The sequence below is a fragment of the Miniopterus natalensis genome, chromosome X (genome assembly GCF_054644295.1).
Source record: "Miniopterus natalensis isolate mMinNat1 chromosome X, mMinNat1.hap1, whole genome shotgun sequence".
NCBI classification, from domain to species: domain Eukaryota; kingdom Metazoa; phylum Chordata; class Mammalia; order Chiroptera; family Miniopteridae; genus Miniopterus; species Miniopterus natalensis.
Genome location: NC_142103.1, coordinates 26,161,670 through 26,187,150, shown reverse-complemented (window position 1 = coordinate 26,187,150; position 25,481 = coordinate 26,161,670). Strand labels below are relative to the sequence as shown.

General features: G+C 34.7%; 1 protein-coding gene across 3 annotated transcripts in view; it reads left to right on the top strand.

Annotated features, from left to right (window-relative positions):
* Window positions 1-25,481, top strand: part of NRK (Nik related kinase) — a 144,659-nt gene that overhangs the window by 96,053 nt on the left and 23,125 nt on the right. For all 3 annotated transcript variants that reach the window (XM_087813478.1, XM_016206408.2, XM_016206409.2), the window contains exons 10-19: window positions 2,218-2,296; window positions 3,299-3,474; window positions 5,010-5,073; window positions 5,488-6,655; window positions 9,844-9,951; window positions 13,696-13,763; window positions 15,544-15,638; window positions 18,440-18,534; window positions 20,549-20,919; window positions 22,589-22,925. In XM_087813478.1, coding sequence (XP_087669604.1) covers window positions 2,218-2,296; window positions 3,299-3,474; window positions 5,010-5,073; window positions 5,488-6,655; window positions 9,844-9,951; window positions 13,696-13,763; window positions 15,544-15,638; window positions 18,440-18,534; window positions 20,549-20,919; window positions 22,589-22,925 — 2,561 coding nt within the window. The remainder of the gene's footprint in view (window positions 1-2,217; window positions 2,297-3,298; window positions 3,475-5,009; window positions 5,074-5,487; window positions 6,656-9,843; window positions 9,952-13,695; window positions 13,764-15,543; window positions 15,639-18,439; window positions 18,535-20,548; window positions 20,920-22,588; window positions 22,926-25,481) is intronic.

Here is a 25,481-nt window from a genome sequence, read left to right as displayed (position 1 = left end):
ACAGTTTTACTGCAACTCTCCTTCCTTCTCAAGGATCTACATCAGCCAATTTACCTTACTCTAAATTATACTTTTGTCTTTTTAGCACTCCCCTTGATGTTGTAGAAATTATTTTTAATATTGTCATCCATGCTTGTTTACAGTCCTACTTCTGTTTCTTGTTGTGTCCCTCCCTTACACACAGATCAATGTTTACATTATTGTCTCATGACTGAACTTTAATGTTGTCCCATTAGGATACCCATTTTTTCAGTATTCAAAACTTTTCTTCAGATCTCAACATATTGTAGGAATAAGCCACATTATTTAAATCAATTCAAATTACTCCCAATTTAATGTTTCCAGCCCATCAAGCGATGTATTTCTTTTTTTTTTTTAATATATGTATCTTTATTGATTTCATAGAGAGGAAGGGAGAGGGGGAGAGAGAGAGAGAAACATCAATGATGAGAGTCATTGATCGGCTGCCTCTTGCATGTCTCCGACTGAGGATCGAGCCCGCAACCCGGGCATGTGCCCTGATCAGGAATCGAACTGCGACCTCCTGGGTCCTAGGTCAATGCTCAACCACTGAGCCATACCCGACCAGGCAAGAGATGTATCTTTAAAGGTTTACTATTTCAAAGGAATGATCCTGTAATGGTGAAATGTAGGCAATGTTAAGAGATATGGCGTGAAGGGGGCATTTGTTGGCATTCCTAAAATTATACCATATAGGAAAACTCCACAATTGCTATTTGATATAGCTTTTTTTTACTCACCCTATGCTCCATTCCTTTGTGGACTTCTTTCCCTTAATGAAAACCTACTGAGTCTATGCCCTAAATCTTGACTCCTAAAGATGTCGTTAGTTGACTGAATGATGCTCAGATGTTAATAAATGACAACTGCTTAATACTGTGCAAATTCATTTGTAATACATTTAAAGGACAGAATCTGATTACTGATTGGACACAGTAAAGGAACGAAGACAGTCAAATATGACCCTGATCTTTTGAGTTTGGAGCCCATTCTGCCCTCAATTATAAACCTGCACTTTCTATTAATTTATACCCATGTAATTGAAACAAAAGAATGACCTTTGAACAATTGCCTTTATATCACTTTAATGAAATTGCGCTGGGAGTTTTTTCTACTGTTATGAGAGGCCAGTTTAGCATTGTAATTTTTCTGCAGATGTATTTTGGAAGAGGAAGGATGACTTTAAAGGGTCATGAATATCAAATTGTCCTCTCATGAATGACACACTTGAAGTGTTAGGTGAAATTTACACTATGGCTCTCCTTTGAGAATTCCTTACATTGCTAGTTTTCTTTAATCAAAACACAAGAGGAAATAAGTGAAGTGAGACACACAAATGCTTATAGAAAAGTGCAGAATTCTCAAACCAATGAGGTAACAAATTTATATAGCATATATTGGAATAGACTTTGCTTTGTAGGGCTCTGTATCTGAAAAAGCAAGTGAAAGTCCAGTAATTTGGTAATTTATTATACCAATAGCTTATATTTATTAAGTGCCTAATCTGTGCCAGACACTTTTATTTGTAGGTTGCCATTTAATCCTCACAGCAACTCCTTGAAGGAATTATTGATATATTTCCTGTTTTTCCAATGAAGAAAATGAAACATAGATAGGTTAAGTAATTTTCCCAAGGTCACAAATGCTGAGCTACTAGTTGAACCCAGGTCATCTTACTCTAGGAAGAGTATTCTTAACAGATAATTATACGATATCTACCTCTTTTCATAGGACTGTCACCTTCCAAAACAGATTCTTCTCATCTTTTTAGACTACTAAATCATCTTTATACATTATTCTGCTTAGCTACTAGTTTGGTTGACTTTTTCAGTTTATAATTACATATTCTGATTTTACAACTATAGATAGCTACAATACAAAAACACAAAAGAGTGCTTTGTCTCCATGTTTGGTTTCCTTCTATAGATATGTTATCAGTCACATATTTCAAAATATTATCTAGTGTAATTTCTTATTTATTTGTCACATCTGGCAACAGTGAAGCTTTAAGATCTTGTATAAAAGACTGTTTGTTTTAAAGTGAGGTTTTCTTGAACTACATATTTTTTATCTATTTATTCCTTAGTGTCTATTCAATGACATATGAAAGAACCCTTAGAATTCCTTCCAGAATGAGGAGTGTGCTCTGTAGTTACCCTTCTCATTCATTCTAAACTTATCTATTTTCCTTTGCAGCGCTGTGTAACCTTCAGCCCTTGGAAGCCCTCTTCGTTATTTTGCGGGAATCTGCTCCCAAAGTCAAATCCAGTGGATGGTAAAGATGAATGACTTAATTTCCCAAACACATTAACTTGATATTTTTTATTTAGCAGAGAAGTTTTAATTCATTTGTTCAGTCCTGATTCAACATCTTTTTTGGACAATATTTCCTAAAATTCGATATCTTAAGAGTGGGGGTCTAAATGACCAGTTTTCTTTAAAAAACTAGTATAGTCCTGACATTAATGGTGTATTCAGTTGTTTCTCCAGTAATGGGATGGACCAATGGAAACCATTTGTAGCACTTTTCACTGTACCTAGACAGGCAGTCAGTGATTGTGACACACAATCCAGTTGTTTGGCCCATTAAACTAAACATCCAGAGACCTAGAAAAGAAGACTTTTTCTCCCAGGCCGACTAAACTTGGGAACAGTTTTCAATGAAGCTTTTTGATCTAGTACTTGACATTCTTGTTTATTATGGTTGCTTGCCCTTGTAGAAGTGGTGACTGTGATTTGATCACTAACATTCTTGCTTGTGATTCAGTTTAACCCTTCCCACAGATACAGGCTTTCTGTCCACATCTGATTTCATGGGCCATTTTATAAAGTTAGTTAGTCTCAGTAACACCCATTTTGGGGGATCATTATACCTAAACTTCTGTAGTTCAAAGTCTATATAGTCAAGTGAAGCATTCAGATTTCAAAGTGTGACTGCTGTGGGCTGACCAATCTAGTCTCATGGTCTACATTTATTACACTAACCACTTAATTGCCATTCCACCACTTGACTTTTTACCATGTACATACATACTTCTGTACTCATTGAAATTTCTACTATTATTTCGGTAGAAAATGCCAATAACTCTGATCACCTCTGGGGTTTGAATGACATTGTTGTGTAATGTATATTTTCAAACTGCAGGATACTTAGCAATTGAAAAGACAATTATAGTGAGAGGCAACTCTTTCCACAAATATGACCTTCATAGTGGCATGTGGGTGGGTGTGGTAGGACTGAGAATGCTCTTTCATCTCTTTGACTCATGTCTTTTAGGTCTCGCAAGTTCCACAACTTCATGGAAAAATGCATGATAAAAAACTTCTTATTTCGTCCCACTTCTGCAAATATGCTTCATCACCCATTTGTTCGGAACATAAAAAATGAAGGACATATTATTGAGTCACTAAAGAAGCATCTTACTGGAATCATTAAAAAGAGACAGAAAAAAGGTAGTATATATGAACTTTCATTTTACTGGAATGACTATTCAGGTGCAAGTGGAACTTACTCTTTTTTTTTTTTTTTTTCAGGAAAAATATCTTTTTTTAAGAATTAAGCTGAAAGTAAAAGTTCTGATGCCCTCAATAATTAGTTTTCCTACTAATGTGCCATGTGCATTTAATTCATTATCTCTGGCCAGTTACAACTGGCAAGCATTCATATTTACAAACACCTCAAAAGACTCAGGAAGAATTTTGGGATGTGCCAATTTTATTTTTTTTTAAACTCCTAGCTAAAGAAATAATGTAAATAAAAATATAAAATCTATATCTTACTGGGGTTTTTTTGGCTGACATTTTAATTAACTCCAATGAGATAAACGGCTTTGTAATTAACCATTTATTGACTTTAAAATTTGAAATCTGTGCACCATACAAAGTTTGTTTTATGCACTAATCTCCAACTATAAAATGTAATTAAAGGAACTAATTTATACAAATAAAAGTAAGCTTCTATATGTTAATACCAAAAATGGCAAGATGGATTATCATCAAATCCAGAGGAATCCACTTAGGGAATTCTACCGTATAGGTTGTATGGAATATTCCACATTTAATTTGGGGCCCCATAGAGAAAGTTGAGAGTGGTGATACAGTGGAAAAGGGGGAACCTGAAAAATATAGCAGGCATTCTCAAATTAGCTTCAGGATTGATTGCAGTGGAGCTTCTTTCATCTGCATAACTATATGTATCCTATTTTGGAGTGAGAAGCAACAAGAATTAATTTATTTAATCATGGTGGAGAATTCATTGGATGAGCATCACAAAAGCCAGCCAGTCTCAAACAAGTGCAGGAAGACCCCACATCTATTTGATTTGCTAACTTCCAGAGTTGCAAATTTTCCAAACTGTTAACAGGAAAAGTCACATTCATATGAAGATTACATGAAAGATGTAAATATAATTGCCCTAAACACTTTAATATAGCTTTAAAAAAAAAAAAAAAAAGCCTCTCTCATTTGTGCCTATATTTTAGTACAGCACAGCTAACAGAAAAAGGCTGAACTTTTCAATGCATTAAATATGAAACCCAGAATTTTGATTTTTCACCTTCTTGAAAGGACAGAAGATCTTTATCCTCATATTCAATCCTCTTTGAAAGGACTAAAGATAGGTGTTGGTCCAAACTATAAAGTCCTCACATCTAGAGCACACACACCTGTAAGCCATGCTCACCAACCATCTAGAGTTTCTCTTGTCCATTTCTTCCTTTGCCTTTCTAGTTCTTACTCTTTAGAATTGTAGCAATCAGATTGCTAAATTTTCTTTCCTGTGTCTGTATAGAACAGCTACTCTGTGCTGCAAAAGTGGATTTAAGAACCTGAATATTATCTACATCACCAACCAGATGTGATTTGAAGGGTTACCTTCTTGTTGTTCTAAATGCACTCAACATCCTGAGCAATAGAGGGTGAAAGTTGGATTAGCTGGATTACATTAATCTCTGCTGATTGTTATGAATTATTTTTTCTTTCATAAAAAGGAATACCTCTGATCTTTGAAAGAGAAGAAGCTATTAAGGAGCAGTACACCATGAAAAGATTCAGGTGCGTTAGACAAATTACATATAGAATTTGATGTTAGCAATTCATGTAAGACAGAATTCCATACTGTTGTATTTGACTCAGAAAAAATTAATCCCTTCTCATACAACAAATAACAAATCTCTATTTTCAAGAGATATTTGTGTGGAAATGTTGAGGAAAGTGTTTGATTACTATTAAAAGATTCTTTAATTTCTAACAATAGAATGATCAAGTAAATTATCAGACCATTAATATTGAGTATATTAGTAATACAAATAATATTTTAGACATTACTGGAATAATTCAAGAAATATATACTAACAATATCTTTGGTACAGAAAATATTTATCTTTTAAAATAAAAACATTTCCCCTGAATGGCTTCCTCCACTGACAGTTCTAATTGTATGGCAAACGTTTGCATTTTCGTTTCTAGAGGACCTTGTTGTACCCATGAGCTTCTGAGACTGCCTACCAGCAGTAGATGCAGACCACTTAGAGTCCTGCATGGAGAACCCTCTCAGCCAAGGTGGTTACCTGATCAAGAAGACCCACAGGTCCAGGCACTCCAGCAACTACAGGGAGCAGCCAGGGTGTTCAAACCACTACAGGCTCAGGGCAATGCACCTAGGTCTCTACAAGGGCGAGCCCAGGCACCTCAGCGACTACGAGGGGCAGCTCAGGTGTTCATGCCACTACAGGCTCAGGTTAAGTTTAAAAAGTCTAGGCCCCTACAGATGCAGATTAAAGCACCTCCCCGACTACGGAGGGCAGCCTGGATGCTCATGCCACCACAGGCTCAGGCTAAGGCACCTAGGCCTCTTCAACTACGGGCCCAGGTACCCAAAGACCAGCAAGCTCAGGCTCAGCCTCAAGCATCAGAAGAGCCACAGGATCTGGACCAGGTACCAGAGGAATTTCAGGGGCAAGATCAGGTACCTGAACAACAACAAAGGCAAGGCCAAGCCCCTGAACAACAGCAAGGGCAGAACCAGATACCTGAACAGCAGCTGGAGCAGAATCAGGTACCTGAACAGCCAGAGGTACAGGAACAGGCTGCTGAGCCCACACAGGCAGAAAGTGAGGCAGAAGAACCAGAGTCATTACACATACATGCCCAGGTGTTCTTGCCTCTGCTGTCACAGAACCACCATGTGTTGCTGCCACTACATTTGGATACTCAGGTGCTCATTCCAGTAGAAGGACAAACCAAAGAGTCACCTCAGGCACAAGCCCAGGCACCAGAGCCCCCACAGGCAGTTGGCTCAGTTCAAGCACTGATAGAGGGACTATCAAGAAACTTACTTCGAGCTCCAAATTCACATAACTCAAAGCCACTTGGACCACTGCAAACCCTGATGGAAAACTTGTCATCAAACATGTTTTACTCTCAACCAGAACAGGCACAGAAGAAAAAATCAAAGGTTTCTAGTCTAAGGCAGGCATTGGCGAAAAGATTATCACCAAAGAGGTTCCGGGCAAAGTTATTACGGAGACCTGAAGAGTTTGAGCTCTCAGATTTAGAAGCCTGCAGGCGAAGGCGCCAACGCAGATGGGAGGATATCTTTAATCAACACGAGGAAGAACTGAGACAAGTTGCAAGTGTAAGAGATTCTGATATTTTTACTGAGTGAAATATGCAGAGAAAATATGCTTCTTCACACTTACGTTTTCCCTCTGTAAAACCAAATGAGATAAATATTCTTTGTGTCTCAGAGAAGTTTAGCTAAATAATTTATGCTTTATATAAATGATCCTGAAATTTCCAGATAATTGTGACTTAATTTGAGAAAGAAAAATTTGCTTGAATGATCCAGGTAATTGCTTAATATCTCTGTAGAAATATAGCTTTAATTATTAGTTTTCTAACTATTATTCCCTTAACTAATAAAAGGACATCATACACATATTTAAAATTACTAGTTAGATCTTCTTTAACTTTATTTTTATTGTTTACACTATTACAAATGTCCCCATTATCCCCCCCTTTGCCCACCTCCATTGCCCTTGCCCCTCTTCCCTCTGGCCAACACCACACTGTTGTCCATGTCTATGGGTTATGCATTAGTTGGATCTTTAAAAATTACTTTCAAAGTTCAAACTATCCAATACCTATATAACGTTTATTAACCAGTGTCACCCCAATAAATTCAATAAATTTTTTAAAAGCTTTCCAATATAATGTATTAAAAATAAACTCAAAAACAAGTAAAAAAAAAACAATTTTTATTTCTTTCTTCTAACTTTTTTTGTTTGTTCTTCTAATATCTAAATTAGTTTTTTTGTTCTTTCCTTTCATGGAATGCTTAACTGTACCATTTAAGTGAATTGCACTAATTTTTGTACTTCAAGGTGTTTAAGTCAAGCTTAAAATGAGAAGGGAAATCAGTTTCTAAACCATATACACTGACTATATGTTTGACTTGTCTCACTAATTTTCCACCCATTTTACATAATTAATAAATGAAATGGCTGCGTAGAACATGACACATTACAAATTTGTCTTTGCAATCTTTCAAAATGTGGGACACATGATGTTAATCTCTATCATATTTTAGAATAGTCAACAAAACTTTGTTCTTTCAAAATTCTGTAATATAAGTGGATATAATTTGGCTGAAGTTGATGATCTCAATGTGACAAATCTGATCTGACAATGAAGGGTTTGTGGGCTTCATGAGAAAATTAATGAGGTCAACAAGATTAGGAGAAAATTTATTTTCCAATACTTCAAAGCATCTGTTTACATAAAAAGAAGTCATTGTGAGGATCCCAAATTAAACCCTGGTATCAACACCCATTTAATCTAATAATAATTAATGTAATAATTAAAAATGGACTTTGTCTGAATGTCTGGTCAACGGAGTCTTTTGGTTTGTGCCCATTGAGCCAATTGAACAAATGTTATTTCCCTGATATATTTAACATGAGCAAAATTAAAAGCAGCAAGAGCCCAGCCAGCATGGCTCAGCAGTTGAGCATCGACCTCTGAACCAGGAGGTCAAGGTTCAGTTCATGGTCAGGGCACGTGCCCTGGTTGCAGGCTCCATCCCCAGTAGAGGGCATGCAGGAGGCAGCCGATCAATGACTGTATCATTGATGTTTCTATCTTTCTCTCTTCCTCTCTCTAAAATCAATAAAGACATATTAGAAAAAAAATCTTCCATCTACTTATCTCCCATCCAGCACATTAATTCAATCATTCTCTCATTTAAAAATAATAAATAAATAAATAAATAAATAAATAAATAAATAAATAAAGACAGCAGCAAGAGAAGAAAAGCCCAAAAAAGGAAATGGATATCTAATCCCAAAAAATGAGAGACAGGGAGGAAAAAAAAAACAGATAGAAGAGGAGATATGAGTCCAGAATGGTGGTATTTGCCCTGAAATTGGGCAAATTGCTAATCTAAATTGCTAATGACTATTCTCAATGAGCCCTAGTAATAACTGAATCTAATAGGTTTTGCATTAGTAAAAAAGACTTTTATGCATCTTTGTAAAACTCTTAGTATTCTATGCACGTATTTATTGTAATTTAATGTTTTGAACATATGTGTGAGAAACGACTCTATAATCAAAGAAAAAGTTAATAAGTAACAGTTACTAATCTCATGACTCTAGGATCTTGTACAGGCATTCATATCTTTATGTGTGACTGCTAAAGAAAACAAAGGAAAAGTACATTATTGTTACTGTAGTCAAAGTCATAGGTCTTTTGAAATACCTGAAAATTTATTAGCACTTAGAGACATATATGAGTGCTTCAACCCACCAGAAGCAAAAAAAAAAAAAAAAAAACAAAAAAAAACAAACACATTTTCATTGCTCTCTTTGAGTAGAAGAAATAATATTGACTGGATAAATGGGAAAACAGAAACTTTTGTAAACTTCAGGGCTCAGTTAGGGAGAAATATTTGCACTGCTGTATTACAGAACTTCCATTGCACAAGAGGACTAAACTTTGTAGTTATCAATGCATACTAAACATGACAGTTTGGGGTTGTAAGTTAAGCTTTAGACCAGAGATTCTTTTTTTTTTTTTTTAATTTATTAGGGTGACATTGGTTAATAAGATCATATAGATCTCAAGTATACATTTCTATCATACATGATCTGTGAGATCACCACCCAAAGTCAAGTCAACTTCCATCACCATATATCTGGCCCGCTTTACCCTCTACTATCCCTCTACCCCCTTCCCTCTGGTAACCACCATACTGTTGTCTGTGCCTATGAGTTTCAGTTTTATACCCCACATATGAGTGAAATCATATGGTTCTTGGCTTTTTATGACTGACTTATTTCACTTAGTATAGTACTCTCAAGGTTCATCCATGTTGCAGCAAATGGCAGTATTTCATCTTATCACTGAGTAGTATTCCGTTGTATATATGTACCACATCTTCTTTACCCAATCATCTATCAAAGGACACTTTGAATGTCTCCATGTCTTGGCCACTGTGAATAATGCTGCAGTGAACATAAGGGTGAATATATCTTTGTGAATCCACAGATTCTTAATCTGGGTGAGCTGCAAGTGATCAAGCAAGATTCCCCTGGAAATATAGGCAGACATGTGTATCTATATGCAGTTTTCTATGGAGAATCTGTAGCATTCCTCAGATTCTGAAAGAGACCCAGAACCAAAAACTAGTAAAAACTACTGGTTTAAGTCAATTTTAATATTTGAAAATTATTCATTTACATTATATATCAGTCTGATAAGGTTGCTCCTATAATTTGCATTTTAACAAAAATTAAAATATTTATTTTCCTTTTGTTTCAAAAGGACAAAGAAGATGAATCATCAGACAATGATGAAGTATTTCATTCAATTCAGGCTGAAGTCCAAGTAGAACCATTGCAGCCATACATCCGAAATCCTGAAGGAAATGAGGTAAGTTTCTCAATATTATTTGCTGTGACATTAATAAGTGCCTAGAACAGTGGTTCTTAAACTTTTTGGTCTCAGGATCTCTTTATACTCTTAAAAATTGCAGAACCAAAACACTTTTCTTTATGTGATTTGTGACATTCAATATTTAATGTATTAGAAATTGAAACAAAAAATTAAAATATTTATTAATTTATTTAAAAATAATAAAACTATTACATGTTAACCTAAGAAACAATTTTTAATGAAAAATAACTATTATCCATTTTGCTTGCTGGATTCTCATATCTGTTAATCTGTTGCCATATGTTTTTAGGTCAAAATATATGAATAAAAACTGGCTTCTCACATAAAGGTAGTTTGAAAATTTTCATAGCTTTTTCAGATAATTGCAGATATTCTTTGATAATACACAAAAATTGGAGTTGTTCTTTTTCTCTAACAGACTGACAGATTTCAGAGGGAAGGCAAGGGAGGGTGGGTGAGTGGGGAGAGATTAACCAAAGAACTTATATGCATATATGCATAACCTATGGACACAGACAATAGTGTAGTGTGAGGGTAGGTTGGAGTGGGTCAATGGGGGAAAAGTGGGACATCTGTAATACTTTCAACAATAAAGATAAATTTAATAAATAAATAAAATCTCAAAAAAACAAAAACCTTGGAGAAGTGGAATCTAAAACTATATAAATGAAATTTTGTATATTTGGTAACATTAAAATCTATTGGTCTGTTATGTGCTATAAATAGATGTTTTTTTCATGCACAATTTTGTTTCTTTATATATTGGTCAGTTGGAAAATATTGGTTCACTATTTATGTAGATCTTTCCAAATTTTTACACAATATATTTCATTATACACCATCAAAAACCAGCATTTATTAATATCACCATCACTTTCATCATAAATATTATTGAGTATTGATAAACTGTAAAGTTCATGGTGACAGATATGAGTTTAAATTTTTAATTCTTTTTTTTTTCCCAAAAATAAATCTTTATTGATTTCAGAGAGAGGAAAGGAGAGGGGGAGAGAGAGATAGAAACATCAGTGATGAGAGAGTCATTGATCGAGCCCGCAACCCAGGCCTGTGCCCTGACCGGGAATTGAACCCTGATTGCCTGGATCCCAGGTTGACGCTCAACCGCTGAGCCACGCCTGGCTGGGCATAAATTTTTAATTCTCACTGAAAGCTCATTTTTATCATTGCTAACAATGTTAGTTGTTTTTTCCTTGAATTGACAAGCTTATTTCACTGATTATAAGTAAAATGTCTGCCACATACCCAAGTTGAACAATCATGGTTTATCTTGTCAGTCAATTTTTTAAGTGAAAGCATTGCTTATAAAATTTGATTGATTGTTCAGCTTATAACATCAATAACTGTCATGAATAAGTGCCTAGAACAGTGGTTCTTAAAGTATTTGGTCTCAGGATCTCTTTTTTAAAATATAAGATAATTTTATTTTTTTCTTTCTGCTTTCTTTTTTATTGAATTTATTAGGGTAATATTGGTTAATAAAATTATACACGTTTCAGGTACACAATTCTACAATACATCATCTGTGTATTATATTGTGTGTTTACTACCCCAAGTTAAATCTCCTATCACCATTTATCCCCCTTTTACTTTCTTCTATGTCCTTCACATCCCCCCTTTCCGCCGGCAGTCACCATGCTGTTGTCTGTGTCCATGAGTCTTTCATTTTTTTCTGTGCTTAATCCCTTCGCCCTTCTCACCCAGCCATATGTATCATTTTCCTTGATCATCTCTGTTCTGGGATGTAGTTTACAACAGGGTCTGGCTCATCTAACCTGTGGTTTACTTTCTTACACTTTGGGGAGTAAGTAAATCAGTCCTGGTGTCCAGGTTGGCTTTTGTTTTCACAACTATACTAATAGCTGTTTAGCATATGGTATTGGTGAGGCTCAAGTTGCAATTTAAATGCCTGTATGTACAAGGTAGTATCATCATAGCCAGCATTTCTAACAGCTAGCCATCTATAAAGTTCTTGGTTACTAGGGATGACTAGGTGGATGGGTGAAAACTCAAAAGTCCTTGCCTTACTGATAGTGGGCCAGGAGTTTCACTGTTGGTCTTAATCAGCCCAGTGGCCCCAGGTAACTACATTTCTTCCTTCAGAACACTTCACAGCAGTCTACTGTGACATCTGTCATGGACAATTATCCTTTTTAAATATGTTTTTTGTGATACCAACAGTCTTCTGAAGTGAGTATTGTTTTGTAAATACTAACCACAGGCAAAAGAAGCAGAAGCTAGATTGTATTATTTAGTTACAAGCAGCAATATGTCTCCCTTTCTACCTTATAAAATGATGATTTTACTCTTAATCTCAGGTAGTAATTATTACCTTAAGCATGACACCTAAAGCAGGAAATACAATGAGCTGTGATTGGTTTGCCTTAGCATATGCTATTCTTACTATTCATTATCTTCTCCCCATTTTTCAGACCAAATATGGCCAATTCATATTAAACATTAGCCTTTCTTATTTTTGGCCTTTATCTTTTCTATGTAATTTTGGCCTCTGGTTTACTAGTGTCAATAAACTTTCTGAGATCAGCTTCATGAACTAAGAGGCCTCGCCTGGGTCAATATGATGCCAGCTATTTGAATCAAAAGTGGAAAAAGTCAGTCAGATGCTTATTCTGCATACTGCCAAATACCTGGTTAGATTTGGAAAAACTCATTAGCAAAACATGTGAACAACTGATATTTTTCATTTCTTATCTGTCTCTCTGTTGTAGTGTAAGACAATCTTGGTAAGTAACTATAGAGAGAAAAAAATAGTGTAGTAAGGTTAGGACAGTTTCTAGAAACTATAGAGTGATTTTTATCAGCATGAAAATGCCAGATTTTTTAAAAATTGTAACACTCGAATTTTCCTTTCTAAAGAATCTAGTCTGACTGCCTTGTTGAATGTCAAAATGACCTATTTTGGGGGGTAGCTAAAAACTATTTTGAGAAGAAAGCCAGTGGTGTAAAACTAAATGAGGAAATGTTAGTGGAAAGTAAATCTGCCCCACTGGTGGAAGCTGGCATATTATATATGCTTTTTTAGGGTGTTTTGCTGTATTAAATAAATGAATAACTAATACAATTCAAATGAATTCATTTAGACTTGAAAAAAGTACTTGGAAGACTGTCATTTCAGTCAAATTGTAAATTGAAAAACACTTTTTAAAAAATGGGACACTTTTGACTCAAGAGATTGTAATGATGTGTATGTGTGTGTGTTATACTTTTTGAAAATCTAGGATTAGTTTAAAAGGGTGAGTGAGTGAGAAATTTGAACTCAAATTCTGAGTGGGAACTTTGGGCTTGATATAAAAAGTAATGTGAAAACATAGAAAGGACATTAAATTAGCAATTGGAAGACCTATATTCTGATAGTAGATATTCTTTGACTTGATGTAAAATCTTTAAAAAGAAATTTTCCCTTTCTGGGCTACAGATTTCTCAATAACAAAATGAGGGTGTTTGGTTATATGATCTCCAGAATCTATTATACTAAATTTAAGGCTATCATCAGAAATTATGGATAAGCAGTTCTAACGTTATAAGTAATTATGAAAATATAAATCATTTCTAAAAATTAGATTTTATAAGTTGTATTTTTAGGAAAATATCTCTACATGAAGAAATACATTTATCCATAAATTAAACTCAAAAGAATTTATGATGGAGAATTGTATCAAAGTATTGCATTGTGTCTTTAAGGTTGAAGAAAGATCTACTTCTTCACCTTATAACCAGGATCATGCACACCATGTGAAGTTCTCTTCAAGGTATGTGTCTCTGATTTTTTAATTCACTATTTACTATCACATGGAAAATTAAAGCTTATTTACTCAACACTAAGTTCTGTGTGAAGTTGAAACTAGAATATCAATAACAACATCATCATCAACGGCCTATATTTAAAACCTTAATTGCAATGATCCATTAACTAGATCTTTCATATTCAGATGTACGCACTCTCAGCATCATTTAGTTTGATAATTAGCTGGTAAGATACCCAATTTAATAAAAGTAACAGCAATGAATTCTTTGACAGCTTTTTATTAGTAATTTACAATAAAAACAAGTCTAATTTCATTTGTATCATGTACTTCAAATACAAATTTTATCATGTACTATATGATAAAATATACACATAAATAAGCCCTAACCTCAGAAGCTAATGACACAAAATGTGCAAGCCTGAAATGATCTATAGGGAAAATCAGATCTAAAACTCAACTTTATATCAATGATAGTTTGTACCAGTCACTGTATTTCTTATCTCTGTAATACTGGTGAATTTCAGTAATTTTCGAAGTTCATGATTTATATTTTAGATGTTGTATTCAAAAACTAAATCAAAAGTAGATTTTCCTTGAAAAATCACACCTCCTCCAACCGCAATTTGTAATGGATACAACTTAGCCTATATTCATTCACTCAGTCATTCAGTAAATATTTATTGAGCACTGACTGTATTTAAGATAATGGACAGCATGTCCAGATGGCATAGAGTTGATAGTATATAGTATGTATATTCCTATCTTGTTATATTTTAAAAATCTATATATTTATGTCCTTGGATATAAGTTATGTGTAGAAACCTTGGAAAATTTGAAAGCTAGTTGGGAAATTTTTCTTTCTCTGCATTCAGTGCGTGAGTTTTTATGGTCCTTCTGACCACAAAGAGAGAAAAGAACCACTTTAGTTTTGTGTATCTGTTTTTAGTGCCACATGGTATGACTTTAATAAAAGCATATATATATATATATATATATATATATATATGTTGTTCTTGCTGTTAAACTGGAATTGGTTGATCATGTTACAAAAGGAGTTTTGAATTTATGAATAACAAATATATTAACTTTAAGTATGGCTAAATTTATAAAATTAATTTAAATGAAACTTGAGTCTTTCCTGAAATTTTGGGTCATAGAAAAACTCTTGTCTGTTCCATTCTTAAATCAATAACCATAGTCCTTATGCAGAAATTCCAAAGCAACTGTAAAATTTAGCAGCACTGGTTGAAAAAATCTTTCTAAATACTCCCTGAATTTGAATAGTAAAAATTAAAGCATCCTATCTGTGTCCATCCATCCATCTATCTATATCTGGAAGAGGACATTGAAAATCATGATTCTAAGCATTTTAAACCAGGATGATAATAGTGGAATATTTGACATAACAATTACTGAGCGTTTTTATCATGTTGAAATCCTCACCGTACACTATAAAGTTATGTTTATTGCTGCATTACTTTATTAATGTCTGAATACTTGCTTAAAGAAAATTTATAGGAATTTTAGAAGTAAATATGATATGTGAAAGAAACACATAACTGTATGGGGACACTTTTTTACATTCTGGAAATTGCTTCTTTGTTCTAGATAAAATAGCAAGTTTGGAGGAAAATGGAAATTGGAAAATATTATTTAAGCTCTACTTCTTTCCAGTTTGGTATATACCCATATACTTAAAACTTTTTGTTGGTCTTGATGTTGATTTATACATTCCCTTTGTGAATGTTAGGACATGGCACATACTTTTCTGTCTTTTCATTAGTGTTCCTCAGCAGTCTCTTTTGGAACAAGCTCAGAAGCCCGTTGACACCAGACAAAGGAGTTCGAAATATCCTCAGAATTGCCCAGCAACATCAGGTGATTCAAAGCACAAACACTCAAAACACAGAGCTAATGATTCACAATTTATATTGCAGAAGTGAAGAAATAATTTCATCAGGAAATTAATCAAAATGTCAGGGAGTCTAAGTAGTATTAACACCAGGAGGCCATTGGATTTGGCAATTGGGTAGTCAGTGGTGACCTATGAGAAATGGAAATTAATTTTTCAAAAATTTCTTCTTTTACTTGAGTAGTAGCTACGAATGTGTCTAGGGAGGCGGGGTGTGTCTACTTTAGTTTCTATAATATGTGTGAAATATATGGGAAAGGCACTTGGGAGAGGCCTCTCCAATGAGCTTAAATTTATAGGCTATCTTTAGTATATGGGAATATTAGATGAAGTAGTTGTGAGCATGTGTTTTATTTATCAGTTTGTTATTTCACCTCCTGAAGTAAAAGATATAAAGTTCATCATAAACATTTATAAATGTTACAAATTGATGAGTTTACTCAAAATACATGAAAAATTAATCAATAAAATCATAGAAAATAACTTCTCAAAGTCTGATATGACTTTCAAATAGGTGGTTTATTTTATGATGCGCACTTTTTAAAAAACATATCTCTATTGATTTCAGAAAGAGGAAAGGAGAGAGAGAGACAGAAACATCAGTGATGAGAGAGTCACTGATCGGCTGCCTCGTGCACGCCCCCAACTGGAGATTGAGCCCGCAACCTGGGCCTGGGCCCTGACCGGGAATCGAACCGCGACCTCCTGGATCCTAGGTCATTGCTCAACCACTGAGTTATGCCCAGCCAGGCTTATGATGTGCTTTTGAGAGAGTTTAAGTTAATTATAGATTTGTGAAATATTGAGTAAACAAAGGCAAAAGTTGGGCCTCGGGTCATAAAATCTGGCATTATCTACTTTTAAGCAATCTAAGTAAGTTAAGCAAGGACAAAATACCTGAGTCCCCAAGGTATCTGTAAAAATGGAGCATACAGATTTTATTAAAGTGTTAATAATTAAAAGGGTATATAGGTGTAAAATCAGATTTTGAAAGACATGAACTTTAAAACCTCATTCTTCTTAGGATACTCAGATAACGGCAGAATCCTTTTAAACAGTAGAGACCCCTCATGCAGAAATATTATCTTGTAAGAAATAAGATAAACCTGCATGAAGAGCAACTTTAGGAATTTTCCCCCCAGAATCTTTCTGGTTTACCTAGGGCAATTTGGTTAATAATGGGCAAACAACGGAAGTTTAAGGTTTTTATTCCTATCACCTATTTTGAAATAAGGAAATTTTGGATTAAGCCCCAAAGCAGTCTGAAGAGTGGTTAGAGGGAAAAGGGGATGGATAGCATCTGTGTAGATAATAGCTAAAGTTCTTTTCAGCTCTGAAATTCTATTGTTTTATTGTGTGTGCCACATAGACCATTTTAAGTTCCCATGAAATTGCATACTTCATCATGCAGGAAAGGAGAGCACCATACTATAAAATTGCCTCAAAAATCTCAAACACTCACCCAATCTTTCTATTTAGCTTAATAGCACACCAAGAAACCTGAGAGAAAATGGTCTCCTGCAGAAAGATAAGAAACTGCAAATGTACAACAGTATCAGAAGATGCAGACACAAATTGTAGGGTGTATTCAGGGTTATATTCTCAAAAGATAGCAGTGTATGCAAATACATGTTTTCTGGAGTTGTAATGCCAGTACTTTGACTATATATACCAATGCTGCAAGTTAAAGTGGGATAGTATTATTTATCTTTAAAATCAATCGCACAAAAACAATAAACAGGGACATGAGTGTCCCCTTAGTGAAGCTTTTTCAAAGTATGCTCCCCCAGAGCTACTGATATTTGACCCTAAGCATTCCCACTGGATTTTAATCACAGGTGTTAGTTACTATACCATCAATCTTCATCTCAAAAATCCAGACTGCCAATCCAGGTAAAATTGCATTTTAAAAAGAAATATTTATGCTATAAAATTGAGCTATGCATTGTGATAGCAGCTAACCACATGTGACTATTAAAATTAAAACTAAAATGAAAATAAAATTACAAAGTCAACCCCTCAGGCACACTGTCCATATTTCAAATGCTCAAGTCATGTGTGCTTACTGACTACTGTATAGGACAGTAATAGGAGAACATTACCATTGCTGAAAAAAGTTCTATTGCACAGTACCACTATAGGAAGGTTCCCAGATTTATTAAAAGGGCTAAGTTTTGTCTCTTTCAGTTGCTCACTTCTCACCTATATAGAAATACTTAAGGTAATATCCTTTAGTGGAAATGGCATGATAATGATTGCAGTCAACTCCCCTCTTGAGAGTTTTTTCTAATCTCTCTTCTAATACACTGTTGGATTCCTTTTGTATTGGTTATTATGGGAGGCCAGTGGTACCACCCATCTCTTCCTGTTTTTAATATATTCTTTATTTTAATGAAACTATCTGTCTACCAGTCTTACTGTATACCTCCTTAAACAGACAAAAATGCACTTAGCTAGTGCACCCTTAATATTGAAAACAGAATAACCATGTACCTGTATAATTTTGTTAACCAGTGTCACCCCAATAAATTCAATAAATAGGAAATAAAGAATAGCCATATAGCCCTACAAAAGGTACAAACCTTGAGCCTTTCACCGTCACTGAAAACAGAACCTAGAATCCTAGCCCCATGGGAATTTATCAGGTGGTATTTCCTGAAGGGAAAGTCTACATGAAAAATGCCAAAAGATAGAACTGGTACACTATAAATATGAAGGTCACAACTACGATCACCACTGTTACTAATGACTTTTTGACATTCCACAGAATCTTCCAAGGAAGAGAGTCCAGTGACTGGGAGAAGGTCCCAGTCATCACCTCCTTATTCTACAATTGATCAGAAGTTGCTGGTTGATGTCCATGTAGGTTCCCATCTTTACTCATAATACACTTATGTTTGTTCTTTTTCATTTTAAATTTCTTTTGACTTTTGTACTTTCATCTTTACTTGAGGGAAAGGATAAAGTGTCTAGTTTTTAAGTTATTCTTTTTTTAATTTCTCTTTAATGTTGAAAGTATTACAGTTGTCCCCTTTATTCTCCATTGACCCCTTCTACTCCACATCCACCCCTCGACACTCCAAGCCTTCACCACATTATTGTCTGTGTCCATGGTTATTCATATATGTATATAAATTCTTTGGTTAATCTCTCCCCACCCACCCACCGACCTACTCCCTTTTTCCCTCTGAGATTTGTCAGTAAGCCAGGCAGAGAAACACAAATATCACATGATCTCATTTGTATGTGGAATCTAAAGAACATAATAAACTGATGAACAAAATAGATTCAGTGACATAGAAGCATGGTAGTTAATCTTTTAGAGCTAGATTTCCATGCTATGTGAGTAGGCACAAGATGAAATCTAGAAATTAAATTTGAAATGGAAAAACATTTAATTGATAAACAACAAGTGCTAGTGAGAATGTGGAGAAAAGGAAACCCTAGTTCACTGCTGGTGGGAATGCAGACTGCCGCAGCCACTGTGGAACACAGTATGGAGTTTCCTTAAAAATTAAAAATGGAACTACCTTTTGACCCAGTGATCCCACTTCTAGGAATATATCCTAAGAATCCTGAAACACCAATCAGAAAGAATATATGCACCCTTACATTCATATCAGCATTATTTACAATAGCTAAGATCTGGAAACAGCCCAAGGGCCCATCAGTAGATGAGTGGATAAAAAAGCTGTGGGACATTTACCCCAATGGAATACTATGCAGCTATAAAGAAGAAGGATCTCTTACCCTTTGAGAGAGCATGGAGGGACCTGGAGATGATTATTCTAAGAGAAATAAACCAGTCAGAGAAAGACAAATATCACTTGATCTCACTTATATGTGGAATCTAATGAACGAAATAAAGTCACAAGCAAAATAATGTTATAGATATAGAAGCATGGAACAGTTTGACAGATCTCAGAAGGAACAGGGTGAGGGGGGTGGGAAGAGATTAACCGAAAAACTCATATGCATATATGCATTGCCGTGGACACAAACAATAGTGTGGTAAAGGCCTGGGGTGGAGTGGGAACCTGGTAGAGAAGGGCAATGGGGGGAAAAAGGGGGACACCTGTAATACTCTCAACAATAAAGAAAAAAAATGTTTTATTTTTACATTTTTGTGTGCGAACATTTTCAAGAGAGGATTATAACAAAACTATTTTTAGAAGCTAATTTCAAATTAAGGAGTAGAGGCTAGATGCTCAGTTTTTGTCTCATCATTTCTTGGATGATCAGGCAATGTATAAAAATAAAAACATTATTGAAATAGAAAATTTCCTCTGATTGCACAAATAAAAAGTATTCTGATTCTTTGTGTAGTGTGCTTTTAGGTCACTCCATTTTACTTTTGTAATTACTCCTACCCTACCACACACACACACATCCATTTCAGGTCATTCAAGGGTTGCTTATATAACACATAACATACTTAAAGTCCGATTTATATTAATATGCTTAAAAGTGTTTGTTACTTTATGACAAGTTATGTTGTATAAAACTAAAGCTTGGAAATTAACATACCAATTTTAAGAGCTATGTGTTAATCCCAATGTCAGAGGGTAAAAGGAAAGGAAAAAGTGACTATATCTTCTATAAAGCATCAAATCATCTGCCCTACTCTATAACACCAAAATGTAATGTCTATTCTTCAGAAGACAAGTAGGGGTAATTTAAAAAGTGAGTCAATTTTTCCCTGTGAGGTTTGGGTTTTGGTATCTCATCATCACGAAAATCTTGGCTTTATCCACTGAGTAAACATTTTCATTTCAATTGAAAATATACTTTAAGATGTTATCAGCTTAGAAATATTTCAATCTAGGAGAAAATGAAAGGATACTAGAAACTGCATTAACCTTTCTTGTGCACACAGGTTCCAGATGGATTTAAAGTAGGAAAAATATCACCTCCCGTTTACCTGACAAATGAATGGGTAGGTTATAATGCACTCTCCGAAATCTTCCAGAATGACTGGTTAACTCCCGCACCTTTCACTCAGCCACCTGAAGAAGATGGTGATTATGTTGAACTCTATGATGCTGGTACTGATACTGATGGTGATGATGATGATTCTAATTATGAGCATGAAGGTACCTATGACCATGGCAATGGCAATGGCAATGATGCCTTGGATAACCAGGTTGGCCAGGCTAATGATGTCGGTGAAGACTATGATGATGATGACAATGATGAGGCTGTTGATGACAAAGACAATAATCATAATGATGCTCCTAGTTGGCCAAGGTTGGTTTTTCTGGATTACTTGCACTATACATGTTTTATAATTTCAAAACTATTTGCACCTTTGGTTTACTTGCAAAATTTATTACTAAGGGGGTGAAGGAATTGCACTTGATTGCAATTGGAATTGGTAAATGGTTGATTTTTAATATAATAATTATTTTAATGAAAAACACTTAATTTTCATTTTTGTATACAGTATTTTATTAGTATTCAAGTACTTGTTAAGTTCTTTAATTTTTATAAACAAAAACCTCCTTTATTTATTTTTCTGTTCATTTCTTTTTTATTGAATGTATTGAGGTGAACCTGATTAACAAAATTATAAAGGTTTCTGGTGCACAATTTCACAACACATAATCTGTACATTACCCTGTATTGTGTGTTCACCACCACAAGTCATCTGTTAACATTAGTGCTACTGAATCATCCTACCCTGTGAAACTGCAATATGTATGAGAAATGGGTTACCAAATTTAGTAGTTTGCTACTTTAAAACTATAAGATAAAGCCCTAGTATTTGCAAACAAAATATCTAAATCTGCTTTAAAATTATTAAATTTTTGACTTTCACTTGATATTTTTCGACTGCAACTTACTAACATGGCATTATTCTTGGAATTCTGAAAACTGCTGTAACTGAATTCAATACACATTAAATCTTATCTTTTTATAAGGTAGCTGCCCAAAGTCATGATATTTAGTGAAATAGTGTTTTTGGCATGCCACCAATTGTTTGGTGTATATATTTAGTTCCTTTCTCCTGCTCTAAATAACCAGTGTGTTCTCATTTATATATGCTCATGGTTTATATTCAAACTGCTCTCAAAGAAGATTAGTTACTATAATATATTTTTACATTTGTAAAAATAATTAACAGTGGGAGAATTGTTTTCTTTATAATATTGAAATCCATATATTGTTTTGTTAAAATTTAAATTTTATTGGGGAATATATATGACAGAACAGGCATTTTTTCCTTTTTTCCAATTAAAACAATCTACCAGGAATTCCATTGCCAAATAAATTTGCTTTAGAATTATAATGGGCACATGTTTATGATGCCTTTTATGCAAAAGATCATTGAGACATTTTGTTAAGGTTGGTGTTCTCAGCAACTAATTAAATGACTGTCTTAGCTTAATGAAATCTATATTACTGAACTTCCTGGTGGTAGTAGGCCAGTCAATGAGATTCTGTATTAAAGCAGTCAATACACATTAGTAAATCAAGGCACATGTTAACATTAGCATAAAGTAGATATATTGCAAAAAGAATTATTCAAATATGTTGTGTTTGAGCCAAGAATATGGGCTTGATCATTCATGTGGCTGTGAAGTTGCTAATGCATAAAATAGTCTATTATTTAAGAAAAATACATATTCTTGCTACCAACCTAATGTGTTATTAATAAAGGATTGAAATTCTCTTCCATCTGCCATCCAAATGCAGCCAGGGAACTAATGGTGGCTATGGTGTTAATTCAATATTTAAGTTTGAAAGGACATAAAGACATGTTTCTTCTCTATATCATACCAGTATTCACATAGAGCAAAAAGTGTGCCTAGAGATAGTACATATGCATACAACACATTCTGTTTAAATTGCTGACTTTCAGACATGTTTTTGTTGGGTTGCTTTTACCTAATCATTAATTGGATCTTATTATCAGGTCAAGTTATGGCAGAGGTGGAAGCTGGAAGCAAAATGGTAGAGATGGAGATGATGGAGGAGAAGGAGCCTACAGCAGCTATGGAAGCCAGAGAACCAGTAGAAGCTATGTAGGATATGCAGCCAGTGGGGACAATACAGTAATTGGAGATCATGAAGGAGATAGAGCCAATATAGAAAGTTGGAAAAGAAGCATGGAGGGTAATGGAGGGAGGGGAGTCTGTGAAACCAATGAAGAGAGTGAAGTCCTTGAACTCAATGAAGGAGATACTTGCTCAGAGAGAGATGGTCTAGGTTTGGAGAGACCAGCATCCCAGGACTTTGAACATCAACAGAAGGTAATTCACCATTTGAAAACGAAAATGAATTCTTTTCCTTGTGAATGTGTTTCTTCATGTGATATGTGACATTTTCATCCATTACACATATATTTCAAACTTCCATCCCAAAGCCTTAAACATTTTTAACTATAGCTGTAGGTGGATCTTTGATTCTTTTAATTTGGATGGTTTCTATTTATTTCCAGGGACAAAAATATTTTTCTTTATTTGCCTTTATTACTCAGATCACATGTTTGGGATAATGTCTCTTAACACATACATTTTTTTTCTAGGAAGTTTTTATTTTGCTAAAATATACATAACAATGTTTTTCCATTTTAACCATTTTAAGTATAGAATTCAATGGAATTAAGTACATTCACAATATTGTACAACCATTACTGCTAATCATTTTAAGAACTTTTTATCATCCCCCCCAAAATTGAACAATTAATTATTGTCCCTCTCCCCAGTCCCTAGTAACCTCTATTCTACTTTTTGGCTAGGTACCTTATATAAGCAGAACCATACAATATGTGTTCTTTTCTGTCTGGCTCATTTTACTTAGCATAATATTTTTAAGGCCCATCCATGTTTTAGAGTGTGTCAGAGTTTCTTGCAATTTTAAGGCTTAATAATATCTCAGTGTGATTACATCGCATTTTGTTTACCTATTCATTTATACATGGATACTTGGGTTGTTTTAAGCTGCTTGCTATCATGAATAATGCTTCTGAAAAATTGGTATACAAGTACCTGTTGTTGGAATCCCTGGTTTCAATTCTTTGGACTATATACCTAAAAATGGACTTGCTAGATGTGTAATTGTTATAGTGGTATTGCCAGATTCTATTTTAGTTTTTTAAGGAACTGTTCACACATACAGTTAACACCTAAGTAACAAACTGGGTTTACTTAACGATTTGTCATTCACAAAAGATTTACTGACTTTATAAGTAGGTTTAAAAATACTCAGCTTCACAGATACTAGATCAATAAGAATTATCACAGAGAAGATTTTCTGGAGCATGTCATATTTGAACTAATTCTTTATAAATGGAGAGTACGTGGATATCTGAAAACACAGGTGAGATTCCAGACAGAAGAAATATGCCAATCTACTTCCTCAGTCTATTGTTCCATCACATAGATTGGCTTAGAAGATGCCATGGTCTTTCATAAATTAGTGCCCTTGTGCAAGCTGTTAACTTTGTCTATAAGGCTGCCCCCTCATCTCTTCTTTACTTGGTGAACTTGTCATCCTTCATGATCCAATTCATACATCATCTTTAACTTCCCAAGGCAAAATTATACACCCTTCTTCTGTGCTTGCAAGAATTTTGCCCGGAGTTTCATTTTATTGCTTATGACATTGTAATTTGGTTATCTGTTTACTTGCTCTTCTTTCACACTACATTGTGAACTTAAAAAATGCAGAAACTATGATTAATCCATCTCCGATTACTTTTTTTAAATTTATCTTTATTGTTGAAAGTATTACAGGTGTCCCATTTTTTCCCCCCAATTGACCCCCTCCACCTCGCTCCCACCCCCTCCCCAGGCCTTCACCCCGTCACTGTCTGTGTCCATGTGTTATGCAGATATGCATATAACTTCTTTGGTTAATCTCTTCCCACCCTCCACCCCCCTTCCCTCTTCCCTCTGAATTATGATCATCTGTTACATGCATCAATGTCTCTGGATCTATTTAGTTCGTCAGATTCTTTTGTTCATTAGCTTCTTGTTAAAGAAGACTCTTCAACATTTCCTGTAGGGCTGGTTTATTGGTGGTGATGAACCCCTTTAGCTTTTCCTTGTCTGAGAAGCTCTTTATCTGACCTTCAATTCTAAATGATAGCTTTGCTGGGTAGAGTAGTCTTGGTTGTACTTCCATGTATTTCATCACTTTGAATATTTCTTGCCACTCCCTTCTGGCCTGCAAAGTTTCTGTTGAGAAATCAGCTGACAGTCGTATGGGTGCTCCCTTGTATATAATTAACTGCTTTTCTCTTGCTGCTTTTAAGATTCTCTCTTTGTCTTTAACCTCTGGCATTTTAATTATGATGTGTCTTGCTGTGGGCCTCTTTGAGTTCCTCTTGTTTGGGACCTTATGTGCTTCCTGGACTTGAAAATCTATTTCTTTCCCCAGGGAGGGGAAGTTTTCAGTAATTATTTTTTCAAATAGGTTTTCAATTTCTTGCTCTCTTTCCTCTCCTTCTGGCACCCCAATAAAATGAATGTTGGGCCTCTTGAAGTTGTTCCAGAGACTCCTTATGCTATCTTCATATTTCTGGATTCTTTTTTCTTTTTGCTCTCTGGTTGGGTGTTTTTGTTTCTTCATGTTCCAAATTGCTGATTTGAATCTCAGCATCTTTTACTCTACTGTTGATTCCCTGTAAATTATTCTTCATTTCAGTTTGTGTAGCCTTCCTTTCAAATTGGTACTTTATTATGTCATTGATTTTCTCAAATATTTTCGCCATACTCTTACTAATATCCTTGAGCATCCTTATAACCATTGTTCTGAACTCTGTATCTGTTAGCTTGCTTGGATCTATTTCATTTAGTTCCTTT